Source organism: Arvicanthis niloticus, chromosome 8 (genome assembly GCF_011762505.2).
Source record: "Arvicanthis niloticus isolate mArvNil1 chromosome 8, mArvNil1.pat.X, whole genome shotgun sequence".
NCBI classification, from domain to species: domain Eukaryota; kingdom Metazoa; phylum Chordata; class Mammalia; order Rodentia; family Muridae; genus Arvicanthis; species Arvicanthis niloticus.
In genome coordinates, this window is record NC_047665.1 from 41480093 (window position 1) to 41499917 (window position 19825).

The 19825-nt window shown below is 41.0% G+C and overlaps 1 protein-coding gene across 5 annotated transcripts in view; it reads right to left on the bottom strand.

Annotated features, from left to right (window-relative positions):
• Positions 1 to 19825, bottom strand: part of Elmo1 (engulfment and cell motility 1) — a 506925-nt gene that overhangs the window by 345511 nt on the left and 141589 nt on the right. For all 5 annotated transcript variants that reach the window (XM_076939323.1, XM_076939321.1, XM_034510333.2 and 2 more), the window contains exons 5-6: positions 10804 to 10854; positions 3866 to 4035 (exon numbers count right to left, since the gene is read on the bottom strand). In XM_076939323.1, coding sequence (XP_076795438.1) covers positions 3866 to 4035; positions 10804 to 10854 — 221 coding nt within the window. The remainder of the gene's footprint in view (positions 1 to 3865; positions 4036 to 10803; positions 10855 to 19825) is intronic.

The window sequence follows — 19825 nt, forward strand, 5'->3', positions numbered from 1 at the left end:
AACACATATGCACACGACACCTGACAAAGGATGGGATGATTGGATGCAGGATATTGATTATTTTAAAGATAATTACACAAGGGCTTTCCATATCACTAAATGATTATGAAAATGCCCTTTTTTTAAAAAAGCTAAATTTATGAGAAAGAATCTGAATAATTCCACAGTTTAGAGAGAGAGACCCTGGAATGTGTCAATATTTCTAGGAATATACTGGAAAGTATATGGATTACCAGCTCAGCAATGGGACAGATATGTGTTCAAAAGAACAGTAAAGTATCAGGATATCCTCACAAGCTGCTGAACTGTTCTTACTGGAAAGCAGTTTAAAACTCCTATATCCTCTGAGCCAGTAGTCTTATTCTAACAAAGTAATCTAAAAAAAAATGTGTGTGCAATGTGTGCTTGAGTTTATGTGCTCCACATGTTTGCAGGTACTCAGAGGCCAGCAAACTTCTAAATCCCTGAAACTAGAGATACAGGCAGGAGTGAGCTTCCTGATGTGGGTGCTGGGAACTGAACCAAAGTCCTCTGCAAAATGAAGCTCATTTCTTCTAAACATCTCTCTACTCCATATAAAGTATTTAAATAGTCACAGCTGTGTGTTCAAGTAAACTAGTCAGAAAACCATCACCAAACACCCTGAAAATGACAGAAATCTCTTACAGTACAGGTATAATTAACAATTATGGGTATTCTTTGATTTAGTGTATTATCTGCATATCAACTATATTTCAATTATTTTCTAAAAATAAAAGCATACATGGAGCATTATAATAAAGTAAAGAATAACATTTAGTGATGTGGTTACAAAAAAGCATATCATAAAAGAAACACTTGTAATTCTACTTTTAGAAATCTTATGCATATGTATATTTAAAATAACATGGTAACACATGAAGATAACAAACATGGTTGCCTGTAAGTATTCTTATCCTTTTCCTTCCATATATATTTATATATTTAACAATAAATATGATTTCATAAGGAGTAAGTTAATTTTGATAAAGACCGGGTCCTTGAGAAGCAGAGGAATTGCTTTCTTTGGTCTTGGCTAGGCTGTCCAGGGCGGTGCTCTGGCTTACTCAGATGCTTATGGTGTCATGTTCCCTTCACACTGCCAAGTAGGAAGGAAACTGTAAGTGTTCTGCCCTCCATTCTTGGAAAGGTCCTCTGTTGTCTGTCCCAGCTATGACTGGCCACTGAATAGGGGAGGGGTGATGAGTGATCTGCACAGTGTGTGTGTGTGTGTGTGTGTGTGTGTGTGTGTGTGTGTGTGAGAGAGAGAGAGAGACTTGACTGAATGACACACATTTTCCTTCTCTGGAATCAAGTCAGAGATATTATTTGTAGCCTCTGAATAGTATCTTTTGTGCTCTGTCATTTATTAACACCCTTCCCCTTGCTTGTGTTGTGCAATGTATTTTGTTATTTGTAACCGGTATTTGTTTCCATACCTTCTTCAGTTAGAATGCAGGGGTAAAATTTCAACACTCCACAAGGATGGAAACACTCATTCCAGGCTTTCAGTCCTGCTCTCTGCCAAATTGACACTGTGCTCCTCTTTGTTATGGGTTTCACCCCAAGCCCCTCCTGGTACCAGCTGGGGAGGGATCTTAAGGAAGCCTCAGGTAATGGCAAGTAGGTCGAACTGTCTGAATGGCATCATTACAAGTGAGGAGAAATTTTTCAGTGCTCCTTCTTCAGTATTTCCTAAGACTTTCCACAAGCCCCGCTAGGGAAACATCCACCTTCCCAGCAGGCTCTCTGCCTAGGAAGGCATGACGGAACAGCTTTCCAGCAGCAGGGGTTTCTACTCCAAAGTTTCTGGTGATTAATTAAATTCTTGTCTACATTCAACCAAGAATTCAATTTACTTATAAGAAAAATGTCTCTTTCTTTTCTTTTTAATTTGAGCAAAAGATCAGAAAAGTGTCTGGGGATCAAATAAATCACCTGAGATGTGGGATTGGCAAAGGGCAGAAAAGAGGCCTTGGGGTTTCATGCCTACATCCTTCATCTTCAAAACCAGCATGGCTTTGATTTTATGCAAAACAGTAAGGGAACACAGAAGGAATCCCAAGAGATGTCCTCTGTTTCCAGAAAAGTGGCATGATGAGAATGTGGAAGAAAAATGCAAAAGAGAAGTCATCCAAGATCTGGTCTCCTGCTGCTTAAACTGTCTGAAACTTGACAGTACATGTCAAGTTGCAATGGCTGAATACAAGCAATTGCTATGTTAATTAGTGTTCGTTTAAAATAAAAATCAGTACTGAAATGTACTGCTCACATATAAAATGTATTGTTTGTTCTCAAGGAACATCTAGTGTTGACATCCTCTCACTATAAATGAGCGCCATGATAGGATTCAGATCTGCTTTGACAACTTGGAGCTAGGCATAGGGATTACTCTGAATAACATCAGGCTACGATAATCCATGGAGAAAGGCAATAGAATAGGTGAGATGTAAGAATCATAACAAGGTATGTACATGCTATGCATTTGTACATTGGTTTCTTGACAAACAAAAGGAGTAGTGGTCCATTGATGAGTGTTTACAGGCTGAACTATGACCTCCCCAAAATTCACATGGAGAAGCTACAACCTCTGGTACTTCAGCTGGAGACGGGACCTTGCAAGGCTGATTACTTTGGAATGAGGCCATTCAAATGGGATCAAATCCAATTTGACAGTTGTCTCTTTGAGAGGAGCATATCTGAATATAAGGAGATACTAGGATGTGTAGGCACATGGAAAAGGCACATAAGAACACAGGAAGAAAGCATCTATCAGTATGGTAAGGATAGACCTCAGGAGAAAAAGATCATAGTAACACCTTTCAGCCTTCAGAAAACTGAAAGGAGGAGAATTCCTGTTGCTTAACCTACCAGTATCTGAAATTGTGTTATGGTACTCTTCCTCCTCTTACTCTAAAGCTATCCTTATCAATGCACTCATATATAATTAACTGAACCAGTCTTGTCACGTGCTGTCCATTCCACCAGCAGCCAACCCCATAGCCAAGCATTCTGATCCTCTTCCTTCCCACTGGCAACTGATGATCAAGCTTCTCTCCCACACATTGGAAGCTGGACCAGCCTTGCTCCTTAGTCTTTTCAGCTATACCAGAGACAAACATCTCTACCAGAAATGCTAACACATTCCTCTATTATGAGAATACAAGCTCCCTCCAGGTCTCGCTCAATATCTCATCCTGTATAAGGCCTTTTAAGATGTAACGAGCCCAGCATCTAGCCCTCTGCCCTCAGCAGACATTAACAACTAATTGAATTATAATTATAAAATAATCTTCACCAATTCTGGAAAGATGAGACTCACATTGAAAAAGTTCTGCCACCATTCTGCATACAGTAGGTACCCAATAAATACATATTACTTTAATTTTTTAATTATGCATGTTTTAATCATTAAAGTGCTCCTTTTAAAAAAGTATTTTAAGAGTGCTCAAAATGCCTCAAGACATATGATCACATTCTGATTTTTATTCCAGGCAGACGAAGGAAGTTCCCTTGGATAAACAAGGGGTTTGAGGGATTAATAGTCTAGAGAATTATAGTTTTAATGTGGGCTAGGCCTTTCAAGGCAATCTATTTAATGTACCTCACTACTGTGAAAAGTCAGGTGTTTGGGGACTCAGCATGGTCCACCACGTAACTGATGTGTGAAGGACACAGCTATGGGAATCACAAAACCATGACCTGCTGATATGTTCAAGTCACTTTTCACAGAGTCTGGTCAAGGTCTACTCTTTAAAGCTGGAACCTGCCAGAATAAAGAGGTAGCAGACACTGCAGTTCTAGAGTGGACAGAGGGAGGGAGACATGAGGCTAAAAACATGCTTACTCGGTGCCACTTTCCACCATCTGAGTGAGTAGTGAGATGCCATCCAGGTTTATGAACTCCTGAGCAAAGGTAACATCCCGAGAGAGGCTGGCCAAGTCCTTCAGGGCTTCCAACTTGGCATCCATACTTGATGACTGTATTCGTTCATGGAGCTGCTGAGCATTTTGAGCCTTCGGGGAGGGAGACAAGAAAACAGAAAGAAAATAAGTACATGCTATCAATTTGTGTGTGGTGTGTGTGTGTGTGTGTGTGTGTGTGTGTGTGTGTGTGTGTGTGTAAATACAGCAGCACAAAATCCAGTGAGTCCCTGGGAGATGAATATGCACAGGCCAGAAGCATAGGCTAGATGGACATAGAAGCTAGCAGCAGGTTTCCATTGGGAAAATCCTCCCTCCATCACTCCATCCTTCCTTCCAGGAGGAAAATAACAGGGCCCAGTTCATGGAAGAACAAAGAACAAGGGCAAGTGCACATGAATACTGAAGACTGCAAACTGATAGGGTGAGACAGACAGGCAGAGAAAGGGAGGATGTTTACTTTTTCAATAAAATTATTATCTAGAAGTGACAAAAAGCTACTTGCTTAGTTAAGCAATTACACAAATTTATACATCATGATTACCCATTCAGTCAAAACTCTGAGTAATAACTGCCTGCATTCAGAAGCTTCATTAGACACACAAATGAGTCTTTGCCGTTTCCAACAGCATGTATTTCTCACACACTGGCTACATGCTGTATGAATTTAAAACAGAATAACTCTAAGTCCAATTAATAGCTCTTCCTAGAACTAATGTTCTCCTGGCTGAGGCTTCTGCACTTGCCTGCTGCATGCAGAACAGAGGGCAGTACAAACGCATCACAGGGCTGAGCTTCGGAGAAACAGTGGGCATCTGTCCTATTCTGCTCATCAAAGTTTGCTGGGGTCTGTCTTTAGTGGGGAAGGCAGTGGAACAAATTACATGTCCCATCCTCTTAGCCAATTAGCGTCAAACCATAGTGGCTGATGCATCTGCCATCCTCAGGCTTCTTTGGCACTTGCTTTTTCCTTTGACACTGGAAGGACACAGCAAGATGGAGGCACTATAATTTGGAAGTGATTTGTTCCCCAGTGGTTGCTGTGTTGGGAGACTGATCCCCAGGATGGACAAGTCAAGAGGTGGTAGGACCTTATGAGGTGGGGCTTAGTGGGAGGGTTGTTTCTGGTTCTACCTGGTGCTGCTCTGTCTGTCTTCCTCCTTCACACCTCATCTCTCTTACTTATAGGGTCTCCCAATCATGGCTTTAAAATGAGGGCCTGAACAAACTTGAGTGATGACAATGCCACATTTTTGAACCTCTGGAAACTAAACTAAACCAATTCATTGGTTTTCTATAAATTATCCAGCCTCAGGTATTTCATTATAATAGCAGAAAGAACATAATACATGGTATTTTATATCAACAATCAGCTAACTCTGCTGAACAGAAGTTAGTTACAAGACAACTGAAGAACACCCTGTGCTGATATACATATATGAAAATTAAAGTGTGACTAGTTGATAATTTTCTTTGTAGCAAGCTTGGTTTTATTATTCCATAATGATCCTTTACTGCTTTCATACTTGAGATGAAAGAATAATGGTTATGAAAAGCAAGATGGCCTTGGTTTCAATTTTCCAGGCTTAGCACAAATTAAGAGCTTAACAGTCATATAAGGGAGCATATTAGATAGTAAATTTTATTTCCTGGTACTGTTTCAAGGACAGAAAACAAGTTTCACTTCAAGCCATTCAAAGAGTTCAGATGGATAGAAAGGTTCTGGACTAGACTTGGGAGCAGTGATCCATGAGGATCACTGGATCCTGGAGACACAGGAAGAGACCCAAGGTATGAACACACAGAACTAGCCATCTCTGTTTTTGAAGTAACCCCCTTCCAAACATCCAGCCTAATTCTAGCCCCATAAAGTCAATTAAAAAGTGGAATGTTTTTAACTTTCTGAAAACTCCTTACTTAGATTCATGCTTTGCATATTTCCCCAAATGCACATCGACACCTCCATGTGGATGAGGCTGGGACCATCAGCCACTTGCTAACCCTACAATCTGTTCTCTCTCCTGGCTTCTTCAAATAGAAACTTCTAAAGCATTGGGAAAAATAGAATATAGATGCTTTGCAACTCTTTCAATTTTTGCATGGGAGGCACTGAGGTCTTGTCCTCACAGATAAGCACCAGGTGAGCCTGGAAAGTTAAGCACATGGCGCTGATCCTTCAAGGGAAAGAATGCAATACTTGTTATCTGCCCAGAAGGCTGGGAACGAATGCGCTTTCTAGCCTGGTGACCTCTGCACTACATGTGTGGTCAGAGACAACACTGGACCCTCCCGGACTCTTGTCATAAGCCTGTTTTGCTCAGCCAATCTATAGAACCTCTTAAATGGAAGGTGTCATGCCTACTTTACAAAGTCTCTATGTAGCCACATCTAGTTTTTATTTTAGTGTACTTTGTTCCTCAGAGAGATTTATGTATGCTTTGTTGGGTGATGCATGATTAATTATCACCAGAGAAGTTTTCCCCAAGTTGCGCTATGCTTATGTATGCCTAAATAAAGCATACATAAGGGGTCAGACTACAGAAGTTTGAACCAACATCAGGTGCTGGGTTCCCACTGAACAGAACTGCTTTCTTGCATCCTATGGATCGTCTTTCTCTGAAGGCCTGTTACAGTTGCAGAGAACCCACTCCTTTTACAAATCAGTGCAGATTTATAAATCTGTATCTGTTAATAATACTACAATTCTTGTTGATAATAATTTCTGGTAACCTGATATATCAAAATCTTTCTTATCACCATAGGAACTAGGTCCCAAAAGCACTGTGACAGGCCTTCGATCTAGATGATTCTCAAAGTGGATCTGGAACAACAGAGAACAGCAGGGAAGGTTATGCTTAGAAACCACAAGGCAACATGGGTACTTAATAAGCAGTGTGGGTTTCTCTAAACAAGGAACAGAATGAGAAAGCAGGAGGAAAAGGAACTCATCCATGTGTCTTAATGGCTCGTCACATGGTTGCATAGACTGTAAAACAGAAATGTTTCTGGCTGCGGACCTGATGATTTACTTTCTGCATACTATGATAAATTCATACAGTTAATGAAAAGGGATACCACCACATGAGATATGTATAAGTACTTCAGTAAGACACTGTGTAGTAAATAGCTTATGTGCACTAAGCACCTGTGGAGTCCTCTGAGAGACATTTTGATCCTTTTATTAGAATATATTTTTTTTCATGTCTATAATCAGAAAGGCATTGTTGTACACACACTGTTCTGCCATCTGCTCTTGTACTTAGTAATGGTCTTTAGAGATACCTCTAGGGTGATACACATTAAATTGTTACTCAGATGATAACTGGGTTCCAGGATTTGGTCATTAGAAGAAATGCTTGGATGCAAATGTGCGGGGTGTATATATCCTGGGGTTTTGTGAATCTACTCATCAGACAAACTCCTAACAGGAGAATTAAGACAAAAGTTAATATATATAATGTGCTCGGATGGAAACAACAAAGTTTCATGCCAGGGCTACATAGTCCAATCCACCATATACTCTGCTCACAATAATAACTAAGAACATAAACTCTCTTCCCTTTCAAAAAGAGACCAAGACCTTTCTACATATGTGCATGAGAAGATGTATACACACACACACACACACACACACATACACGGATATATAATTTCCCATTTTTGCTTCCACTATACTTATAATCACACATATTAAAAAGAAGTCTCTACCCACTCATAAAGGATGCTGTAAATTACGAAATCAACCCTAGGTCATGCAGACTACCTCCTGCTTTTTCTGTGTAACATTCTTGATACTGTGTCTAGAGTCACTTCCAAACACAAAGGTTTTGAAGATTTTATTTTAGGATAATTAAATGTATCAACCGTTTTGATACATTTAATGACTTCTAGGGTTTATACTACTGAGCCCAAGAATACACAGATATTCATTATGAGAACATTTTTGTTTGTTTTCTGAAACAGGGTCTCTCTATATAACCCTGACTAACTTGATATTCTCTGTGTAGACTAGGCAGGCTTCACAATCAGAGAGATCTACCTGCTTCTGCCTCCCAAATGCAGGGATTAAATGCATACAGCGTCATGCTCAGCTCATTATGAAGAATTTTTTTTTAAAAAACTAAACCTTTAAGAAAATAAAAACAGTGATCTGACAATCTAAAGTTTTTATAATAGCAACATACTCAAAATGTGTTCCATGCAGTGCATGACCTCAGGGTCAGGTTCTGGGAATGACCAGAGCAGGTAAACAGTCACATAATTCAGCTTCTACTGAAGCTGGCAGGCCTGCTCTGGAGCTTACATATATCTGCACACACTCTGTACCATGCCTAAAACTAGTGTGTTTGTGTGTATGTGTGTGTGTGTGTGTGTGTGTGTGTGTGTGTGTGTGTGTGTGTGCACGCGCTCATGCGCGCACATGAATACATGCATGCATACATATGTGTCCATGTGCATATGTGTCCATGTCTATAATTATGTATGTAACTTTGTATACAATTATATATATATGTTGTTATCTATTTTCAGTCAACCACTGTAGAAAAGGAAGTTCATATAAAAGAACTGTATAAAAGCAACGCTGTTTTCTTTATAGCACTCTAATACTTTCTAACAAATTTGATGAAGATACTTCTCTGTTATTTATTATATATTCAAAAAGCAAGTCAGGCCAGACATGGTGGTACATGCCTTCAATTATGTCACTTGGGAGGCAGAAGCAGGCAAATGTCTGAGTTTAAGTCCAAGCTAAGGCTGGAGAGATGGCTCAGTAATTAACAGCACTGAGTCCTTTTCCAGAGGTCCTGAGTTCAATTCCCAGCAACTACATGGTGGCTCACAACCATCTGTAATGAGCTCTGATACCCTCTTCTGGTGAGTCTGAAAATGGCTACAGTGTACTCGCATACATAAAATAAATAAATAAATCTCTTTATTTAAATAAATAAATAAATAAGTCCAGCCTAATCTACATAGGAAGTTCTATGACAGCCAAGAGTACATATAAATCCCATCTCAAAAACATAAATAAACACATTGTTTAATGTGAGATGGCCTATCTGATCCATTTTCATTTAAATAAAAACTAATATAAAATAATCCAGCAATGAATGAACCTTTCTGTTTTCATATGAGCTGCTGTGCTATAGACTGTATGGCTTCAGCCCAATCATAAGAGGCTCTTGTAAATGCAGGTGCCGGGGCCCATTCTCAGACACTGTTGCCCAGTCTTAGCAGCCAGGCTCAACATCAGCATCTCTAAGTCCCACAGAGGCCACTGCTGTAGAATATGCAAAACGGTCTCTTGTGAGTGGACTGTATAATAATAGTGTCTGCACACTCCCTTGCCCATCTTTCACAGAACCCTGAGTTTGAGAACCATTCTTTGACAAACACACATCCATTGTCTCTGATGACAACTTATCAAAAATTCTTTTTCCAAAAAAAAAAAAAAAAAAAAAAAAAAAAACCTCTCCCCTACACCAAGCCTTCTGTTATTTTATATTACGTGGGATTGTCTCCATGGAAGTACATAATGTACTTTGAGACTATTCCTCACCACACCCTTCAACTCCCCCCTCCCTCTCAGTACTCCCATTGTTGGACAGTCCCCCCCCCTTTCACGTCATCACTACATATGGAATTTTGTTAGGAACCCAAGACAGCAGCATAGAAAGCCAGCCTAGATACAACACTGAGCCTTGCTACAGATGGTAATTAGCAAAGGAAATAGGAGCACAAAAAACTAACGGTGGGCTAGCTTCTAAGGTCAAGTTAACAGCAATTTGATTTGATGAATGAAGGCCTGTGAAAAGCCCATGACAATCTGCTCAGGTCATACTGCAGCCAGTCAAACCCAGATGCAAACCGTCATCTCTATGCCTGGCATGAAGTCACTGGAGGATGGCTCCACCAAGTCCAGCAGGCAGCCCACAGAGCTCATCGCTGTGCTAAGTTCAAGATGTTACCGGGTAAAATGTTTGAGTTTTTAAGGCTTTAATGTAATTTTCAATGAGAAGAATTTGTGGTAGCTACAGTACCCACACTTTAATTGTAGCCAGATGCTTTTCCCAATTTTTAATTTTATTTTTAGCCTAGCACATGGCTTCAGTGGAAACTGAGAGTGATAGATAGACGACACACATTTCATCACATTTGCAGTGTGAAAATAGTAACACTTGGGGTACTTTGTGCATGCTATTTTTCAAGAAAGAAAGGAAGTGCACTTTGGAGGAATATACTTTAAATATGCCAATGTTGCTATGCAGCATCTCCACACATAAGAGAGATCACGATCCCAGCCATAGTCTAAATATACTGCGGCATCCTGTTTAGCAGCTTCTATTCAGAGACCTTCAAATGTGTTATATAGAATCAGCCGAGAGGAAAACAGCATAAGCAGGCAATAATCTTGAGCTGGTTTTAGGAAATGCTTTAATAACAGACCCAGGCTAGAAAATGATCAAATATCCACCCACCACATCCTACCCACACACTGAAAAGGCAATAGTAGGCTCCTTTTTTTCATTGCCTGAATCTGTCTGATGGCATGAGGTGATGTGTGAGCAAGTGGGCTAACCCGATCAGACAGCCACTCTCCCACTGTACGTAAGAATGGCTGCTGGGTTGACTACCATAGGTGAAGTCTTCACCATCCATTGACTGGACGTCGTCCTGACACAATGTCACCCCCTGTTGTGGAAGAGAGAAGGTAGAATACTCCTGGAAGTGTAGTCTGCCTGGGAAGATACTGCACCCCGGGTTCTGCAGAAGTCTTATTGGTCTCTCTACCCACAGCCACGTACAGCAGACCCAGGTGGGAAACTTTTAATGAGCAGCCATAAGCTAAGATCAACTTACTGGAGACGTGGTTAATCGGAGAATAGTGCCATTTTTTATTTCATTGCGATTCTGCAAAAGATGAAAGAAAAGCTTTAATAAATCTTTTAAGTAGAAGTTTAATAAAGAAGAGAAAAAAAGCAACTATAACTCAGTCTTGATTTTATGCAGCATTCTTATGATTTTCTCTGTTCTCATTTGTGTAATTTTCAATTATTTCTACAAAGAAGCTTAACTCAAAAAATAGTAATATGAGACCTCAAAATCCAAAAGCAAAATAATAACTGTAAAAGTGTATTCAGGGAAAGCAATCTAGAAGTTCTATACCTAATAGAACTGAAAACATGTTTGCATAAAAGCTTCTATATTAATAGTCACAGAAATATTTACTCTTAAATCAAAAAAAAATTTTAAAAATTAATTCTAGTAACAGTCGCTCCACCCTCCCTCCAAATAAAATGAAAATAATCAAATTGAATATATCTAAAATAGTTCATTTTGGTTCTGCAAAGCATAGCTCAATAAAGCTGCAATTTTGAAGGGTTTCTTGGTATTGGCTGATTCTTTGTGCATGACCCCCTAAAGTAAGAAATGAGCTGCAGGAATGCGCAGATCCCACATCAGCCTGTGAGCACGGATCACCCCTCAGCATCCTCAGTGAAAGTTGGATTTCACTGACGATTCCAGTTCTTTCAACCAGAGTATGCACCAGGCTCAGCCTCCAGAAGGTGGTCATCTAACAGGACTCTCCTGGCTATAGTCCCAAGGAGCAGAAGGTAGGAGGCTCAGTTTCCACATCCTTTAAAACAGGCCACAGGCTATGATGCAGCAGGAGCTCAGAGGCGGTGGGAAATTCCTCCCTGATGTCTCAAAGGCCCATCCATCACTTGTTTCCATGGCCAATTTTTCACTAGTTATAGACAATAAATTCTCTACACCAAACAAGCTGTCAGGGGCCAGCTTGATCACTCCCTCCCAAAGCAAAGGGCTTCTGGATACTTCACATCACTCACAGACAAGCCTGAAACCCATTCCCAATAAATAAAAAATAAAAGCTCAGCATGGTCCTTTCATCCTTATCTAGAATGTCCCAGAAACGCCAAGCCACTCTGTAGGAAACTATCGCTTTATTACCACAGGGACAAGCAGTGGCCACAGAGCAGGCTGGCTGGGAACAGCAATATTAATTCACTTCATTTCAAGCTTAATGTTTGTACGAGACTGAAGGGGAAGTCAGCTAGTTGCAAACACTAGTCACAAAGTACTGAAAAAGCTGGATAAACACCATTTCTCCTCCATGGCCAGCTTCTGAGTATACTGAAAAATCAAAGAGTCAGAAGATGGAGAACTGAAATTCTTCTTAATCAGGGATTCTGGAGAAGAGTGGTCTCTCAAAGTAAGCCCTCAGATTAGATGAGACCAAGCAGGCATGTTCGAAAGAAAGAAAAAGTATGCTCGACCTTTGAGAAAGAAACCAGAAAAATTTAGAGAGATTTTCTCATGGAAAACTAGAGTTGGGAGTTAGGTATATTATTATTTTTTTTAAATGCCAGTGCTCTGGCATTGAGCTAAACATTTTCATCTTCAGTATTTATCTAACCACCATAATAACTTTATGTGCATTTTAAAGATTAGAAACCATAGCTCATCTACTGTAGGTGACCTTACACTGTTCTACAGGTTTATCCTGTCTGTTTCTTTCCTGGAGCACCCCAATAGCAGTAGCTTTTATGAGAGCAAAGGGTTCTAGTAGGAGCTGGACTGGGAAAGACTGAAATATGCCCCCAGGCTCCCGTGTGGAGTCTTTGCTTTCTGCAATCAGAGCAAGACTTCTATGAAGAAAGGAAGAGGTTGGTTTGTCCACTTGGTAAAGCCAAAGAACTAACTATTTGAGTTACTTACAGGCAAAGCTGGGTCCAAATATGTAGCTAACCATTCCTCTCCCCTATGTTGGGGAAGAACATGTCCTTGCCTGGACTGTGTAAAAAGAGCCAGAAGTGAGCATGTGCCTTCCCAGGGATGGTTTAAAATGAAAGCAGTTTTTTCTATTCTTAGAATGGCAAGCATCACAATTCCATGCCCTTGGTTCAACAGCTAACTCTGTCTAATCAGTGATTTGTATTTTGGATAGAGATGGGGGGAGAGAGAGAAGAGAAGACAGAATAGGACAGGAAAGAAGGAAGAGGCAGAAGAGCTATCTCTATAATCCTTACAAACTTTTAGCTCCTGAGACAAGGCAAATTCAACTCAGAAAGAACGTCAGTGGTACAGCCTTTCTTCCGGGGCAACATCCTATCAGGAAGATCAACCAGACCACCTCTTTCACCCTAGCTATAAAGTTCATTAACACAGGAAAAGATTGAGTTGGTCCAGCTTCACAACTCCCACCGTGGCAGCACAGGGACTCATTTAGCAGCAGTCTGCCAGGTGTAGCAGCACACTCCTCTTCCTAGCTGGGAACCCTGCTGCAAGCGCATGGATGGCAGCTGGCCCAGCTTCACCAGGTCATTATAAAGATTCAGTGGCTAATCCACTGATGCTGTTTAAAATAGGAATCACACATTGCAAATAAACAGAAAAAAAGAATCAAATGTTTATTACTAAACACAAAAATAGCATCCACAAAACATACTGCTGAGCCCTTTCAAGTTTGTAGCTACTTCCTGTATGTATCTAGTTGTGGTCTGAATGTGAAATGTCCCCATAGGCTCACGTGTTTGAACAGTTGGTGCCCTGCTGGTAGCACCGTTTGAGAATGCTCTGGACCATGATAAGGCAGAACCTTACTAGAAGAAGGACATCACTGGAGTAGGGAGCTGTGTTTTACAGCCTAGCCCCACTTCCTGTTATATCTCTGCTTTCAGTATATACATAAAATGTGACCATTCCACTTCCTGACTGCCAGGCCAGCCTCACATACCGGCCGGCTGCCATGCCTTCACAGCCATGATGACTTGTATGCCCTCTGGAACTGTAAGAGCCAAAATAAACCATTTCTTCCCTAACTTACTTTTACTCATGGTATTTTAACATAGCAACTGAAAAATGACAAACAAACAGCCTGGCAAGTAAATTTCACGGTACACTCTACATTACCCTAAAGACATTAGCACATTCCATCAGAATAATACATATTAATAAGCATATGTCCCATCGATAAGCAGATCAGCATAGCTATGGGAGAATTCTGTCCTAGAGAGGCTTCATGTCAGAAGCTGGGCACCTCTCAGTCACTGTATTGTCCCTCTCAGTCCTCCTTGATGGATTCTTCCAAGCACCAACATTGTGAGTGCGTGTACATGTGTTTGTGTGCATATGTGTGCATGTGTGTGCACGTGTGTGTGCACGTGTGTGTGTGTGTGTGTTTGTGCCTGTGTGCGTGTGTATGTGATATTTGCTTATCATCTTCTTCATGTTGTCCATTAGTTACGTCACTTCATCCTGGAAAGGCATATCCATGAGAGTGAATAGTGACTGTATCACAGTAGGATTACTCCATCTACAAAGGCCCATGTCAATGTTCAGTAACTATCTGCTGGTTAAATGACTACATTACTATGCTCCAGGTCATAAATGAAGCACTGAGACAAATCCAAAATGAAGCAAGACTAATTTTCATTCTCCTGAAAGTCAAGTAAAATCCTGACCCACGTGATTTTATTCTTCCAGGAATCTCCTGCTGTGGTCAAAGTATGAGTGCTCACTGCAAGAACTTCCTGAAAAGCCCAGAAACCCTAAAATGGAAAACATCAACTATTTTCAACCCAAGATTCTTTTGACTCCAGTTCAAAATCCCGTTTGTTTTTACCAAGTGTGGAGTGTATGTAGTATCATGATCCACGCTTTTAAACTCTAAAGCAAAGCACTAATTCTCAGAAGATTCCTTTCTTCTCTGATGGTCTTGGCACCTTGATTAGGCTCTCTGATACTCTAAGGAGACTGAATACCATTCACCCAAATACTGGTCTTGATGTTGCTATCAAGTCTTTTGCAAATGCTCAGTATAAGTAATCATCATAGAAAACATGAATAAAAAAATCACAATCATTTACTACCTCGATCCTCTACAAATAGCTATTACTAAAAAAACACTAGCTAAGCGTGGTGACACACATTTAATTCCAGCACTCAGAAGGCAGAGGAAGGCTGATCTCTGAGTGTGAGGCCAGCCTGTTTTACACCATGAACTCCAGTACAGCCAAGGCTACTACACAAAGAAGCCCTGCCTCAAAACAAAAAAACAAAACAAAACAAAACCTTAAGTTGCTGTTAATAGAAAAACACATTGGAACATTGCACACAACTGGTAAATAATACAGGTATATATATATAAAAAAATAAAGGTTTCTCAAAACCTTAGAATACATACACCCTAGTAATGCATGCATAAGCATATAAACACAAACAATGAAATCGCTGCTTGGATTTTTCCTGTAGTAATATTCTTGGTAGCCAAAATTGGAAGCAGCCTAGATGTCTATCAGGTGATGAATGGACGCAGAAATACAATGGAAGACCAACCAGCCAGGACAATAGAATTGTATTAGTTTGAACAAGGACAGAACCAATGTCACTACACCAAGGGAAATGAATGAGGTGCAGAATGACAAATACCACATGACCTCATTCGTATGTAAAATATGAAAGACAAGCCAGCCTCATGGGAGTTGAGAATGGGGGTTCCCAGAGGCTGTGAGGAGGGGAAGCAAAAGAGTGAGGGAGTGAGAAAAAAGAGGTTGCTAAAGACAAGCTAAGCCACAGCTGTGTTCAAGCTAGGGCTATTGAGGGGGTCATTCTACATAGGGAGACTCTATGTAACTGTTCTATACTGTGCATCTCAAAGACCTAGGAAAGGGGTTTGCACATTGTCAGCATAGAGAAATGATAACTATCTGAAGAAGAAGATCAGGTAGGAGTTCAGGAGATAGTTCTGTCTGTAAATTGCCCACTTGGCAAGCATGAAAACCACAGTTCAGTCCCCAGCTCCTATGGAGAAAAGTCAGTAGTAGTAGCCTGTACTTGTGATGCTATACTTGGGAGATAGTGTCTACTATCAGATACTACTGAATTCAGATACTACTGAATCCCTAGGCACTGCTGGATGGCCAGTGTACCATCATCAATAAGCCCCAGGCCAGTAAATAGCCTACCAAAAAATAGAGGTGCTAGATGTCTGATGAGGAGTGACACTCAAGGCCGACCTCTGCTCTCTTCTCACGGGTACATATACACATGCACACATTTCTGTATACCCAGGTATACTATACACACACACACACGTGCACACACACACATGCACAGGCATGCGCAGAGAGAGAGAGAGAGAGAGAGAGAGAGAGAGAGAGAGAGAGAGAGAGAGAGATTATTGACCCTGATTCAATCATACAATGTATAAAGCATACAAAAACATCATATGGTACCAAAATAATGTGTAATTACATTGTTTTTATCTGTCAATTAAAACAAAAAAAATTTTAATTTTACAAAAGGAAAAACAGCCCATCATAAGAAACATTTAGAATAGACATTCTTGAACCCTGGCTACAGTAAACAGGCTCCCTCATGCCACCTCCTCACAAATAAAAAGGAGAAAAGAGACAGAAAGACCATCTCTGCAGGGACTTGCTGGGCCTGCACACCCTGTATGTGAAGAATGACAAGTGGCCAGGGGAAAGCAGCTAACACTGCTGTCATATTTACCTACACAGCCACTGTAGTCTGCAACCACCCAGGCGAGGTTCCGTGTTTCTGTTCCTACCTCATCCACTCGGCCTCTGCGAGGCCTAGGGGTAGGGTCCTGAACAAGCCTGTCATTGCTGTTACATCATCTCCTCCAGAATCCATTTCCTCAGTACACCAATGTTCTACATAGGCAAATCCAGAACTGCATCTGGTCAAAAACATAAATGTTCCCTCATCTGTTGTTCACCAAAGACAGCAGAGAACCTCAAGGAGTCCAGACACTACCAGTATTAGAAGTCTTGGCCCTTAGCAGGCAGGTACCTCCAGGGTCCCCATAGCCTCCTCTCTCCACTGTTGTCCATTGCATCTTTCAGTTGTGAGGAGCCCCTAACTTTAGATGTTCTGCTCCAAGATAACACTGATCTTCAACACTTTTATTTAAGCATCAGAAAGTGACTCTGCACGTAAACACAGCCCCATTAATTTATCATATGTCCATTTGCTTCACTTTCCCTTCTTCAGGCTAATAAAGCAAGTAAGGGCAGCATATGGCACATTGGTTGCTAAGCTACAGAGCAGAGCAATGTCTGTAGATGGAAGACAACAGAGGACCTATAGGAAGGAATGTATAAAATACCCAAAGGTAAGCTATGAATACTCTCCCAGTGATCTGGGTGGGGGTGGGGAGGTGGAGAAGTGGAGTAGAAGAATAAACAAGCCCTTTCCCTACAACTAGCATGTTCCAGAGTGATGGTCAGGGCTGCTACACTTCCCACTCCAGCTGTCGCCTCTAACAGGTAAAGGTGCCTTGGCAGTTTCTTCCTCCACTTTTGTCATGCTCAGTCGTCACTATTTGCATACTTTCACTTGCAGTCTAATATCCAGTTCTTGAGTCTGAAAACTGAAAAACCACAACAGAGAACAAAGCCTATTGACAGAGATGTTTAGGTCCAAAAGATCTGAAGTCCGCAGTGAGAGATGTTAAGGTTTCATAGAACTGACATTCGCAGTCAGTAGTCCTCTCTCTCGTTTTCCAGAGTAAGACCTGGGCCAGAAGGATTGGATGAGGAAGTGAGCAGCTCCCAGCAGACCATGGGTGTCCTAGATCAGGCAAATCTGAGTGGCTAAACAGAAGACTGCCTATGTCCTTTGGTATTTTAATCAAGAGTAAAGCCAGAGATGAAAAAACTATGTCTTTCTGAAGACAAACAAGTTTGTCTTAAAGGAACAGGCACTATTCAATGTATACTAATGCCCCAAAGTGGGAAAGTAAACTTATTTTCACAGAGCAGGAAGTGCCAGGCGCTGGACCTAAATTCAGGTACAATGTTCTTCAAAACCCTGTCCTTCTAACATCCTGAAATGTTATCCAATGTAATTTATTTGGTAGAGATGGGATGTGATTGTGAAGATACTTAAGTGAGTGTAAGCAGTCCCTACATGGAGAAAAGGTCATGGCACAATGTTAGTATTCCATCTGGGTAAGTGGCACCAGCAAAGGCACAGTGTGAGCAGCAGATGGTGAGGTCAACTGTCAGTCAAATCTCTCTAGGGACAGTTGCTGTGCTGGAGAACAGTGGCAGGACAAGGAAGCTGGACCAGGAGCAGTCTAGATGGTACAATGGACTGAGAGGAAGGAAGCTCCAGCTGGGGCCTGGGCCAGCTGCTAAATCGGCTTGCTTCCTTATCAGCAGAAGGAGGCAGAGGGCCCAGTGCCAAACGTCAATACTCTGTATCTTATTCTCAATAGAGCAAACAGAGAGGAAATATTTAAGGCCCTTGGGCAGGATTAAAGATATGATGAAGGAATCTTAGGGAAATAAATCTGTCAGATGGGTGAATTAGACTGGGAGGGGGAAGTTCAGGAAACTAAGTCAGTAGACGAAGGACTTGAGCAACTGTGTACAGGTTCCAACCCCAGAAATACAGGCCCTCAGCACCTCCCACTCTCATAGTGTGCAATCCAAGAGACAATGAGACGATCCCAAGAGTGAATAGACAGTGTGTTCCCTGATATTAAAAAAAAAAAAAAAAACACCCTTTCCTTCCATATGGAGCATGAAGGACAGTCAACAAAGACACATTTTTTGGTGTATGAATTTTGTCATGTTTGACAAAAGCCTTTAAAATGTTCAAACTCAATATCTATTCAAAGTTTTATGTTAAAGAAAAATTGAAAGTATAGGTAATATTTCATAAAAGATGTCCCTATACTCATAGTTAAAGCAGAGTATGAAGGTAAGGTCCAACCTTCATAGACCAGTCATTTTCTTGTTATCTCAACTCAAAACCTTGGCCCTACTTCAAGGCACTGAAGCTGGACCTGAGCCCTTCCCTTGGCCAGCTGGGGCAAATGTGGTGCTTCACCAGTAGAGGACAATGAAGGTCTCCTCCCCCAGTATTATTTCACGTGAATGCTCTCAGATCTTACATGCCCCAAGTCCCTGGATAGACTCTTAACAGAAACAACTTCTAAGAACTTCTGCAACCCAACCCTCCAGCATTAAAATAGCTCTATGGCACAGCACAGGTCCTCTGTTTAAATTTCTTTCCTCTGACCAGTCTGTGATTGGTAGGCAGTTGGAGATGCTTCTGTGGTGGTCATACCCTCTTCCCAGAGCTGCACAGGGAGGGGCGGTGCTCACTCCTGAGTTTAAGCTTCTGCATGACCTTCTTCCACAGACCAAAGGCCACAGTCACTTTTCTGCAACTATTCCATCTAGGCTCATCAGAGTCCCTTTCACCATGATACTCATAACTACCCAGCTTTTACCAGGAGACACCTATCTAAACTGAATTTCTGCTGGTTCAACATTGATATGGTTTCTATACCCTGATTAGATTTGAATGATATAGTAAATCTTCCAGATGCTCCTTAGGACAAAGGGAAATTTAAAGAAATGATAGCCAAGCAGACTGGTTATGTAATATGGTCACTAAAGTACTACTGTAGAGGAATGTTTAATGTTTGAGAATGCAGAATGTTTCATTGCATTAGATTATGGGAAATGACAGCAAGTCACACTGGAGTATGAGTCTCAACACACATGCAGAAGAAATACTGATGCCCTGTTGAGTGACCCTATGTATGCTGCTCTTCTTCTGCAATATGGGAAGGATGCCAATAAGAAGAATGCCTGACACACAATGCCTTGCCACAATGTTTTTAAGAGAGTGATTATTAAGGTTAAGAACAGAAGAATCCAAATGAACTCCATACAAACATGGAACAGTCTAATACCATAGAATTGGAGAGCTAATTGCCAGCCCCAGCTGCTATCATCAACTTTAATCTACCTCCAACCAAAGGGCACAGACTAAGGTTTAAATGAGTTATGATGGCAAGTCACAGCCTGTATCC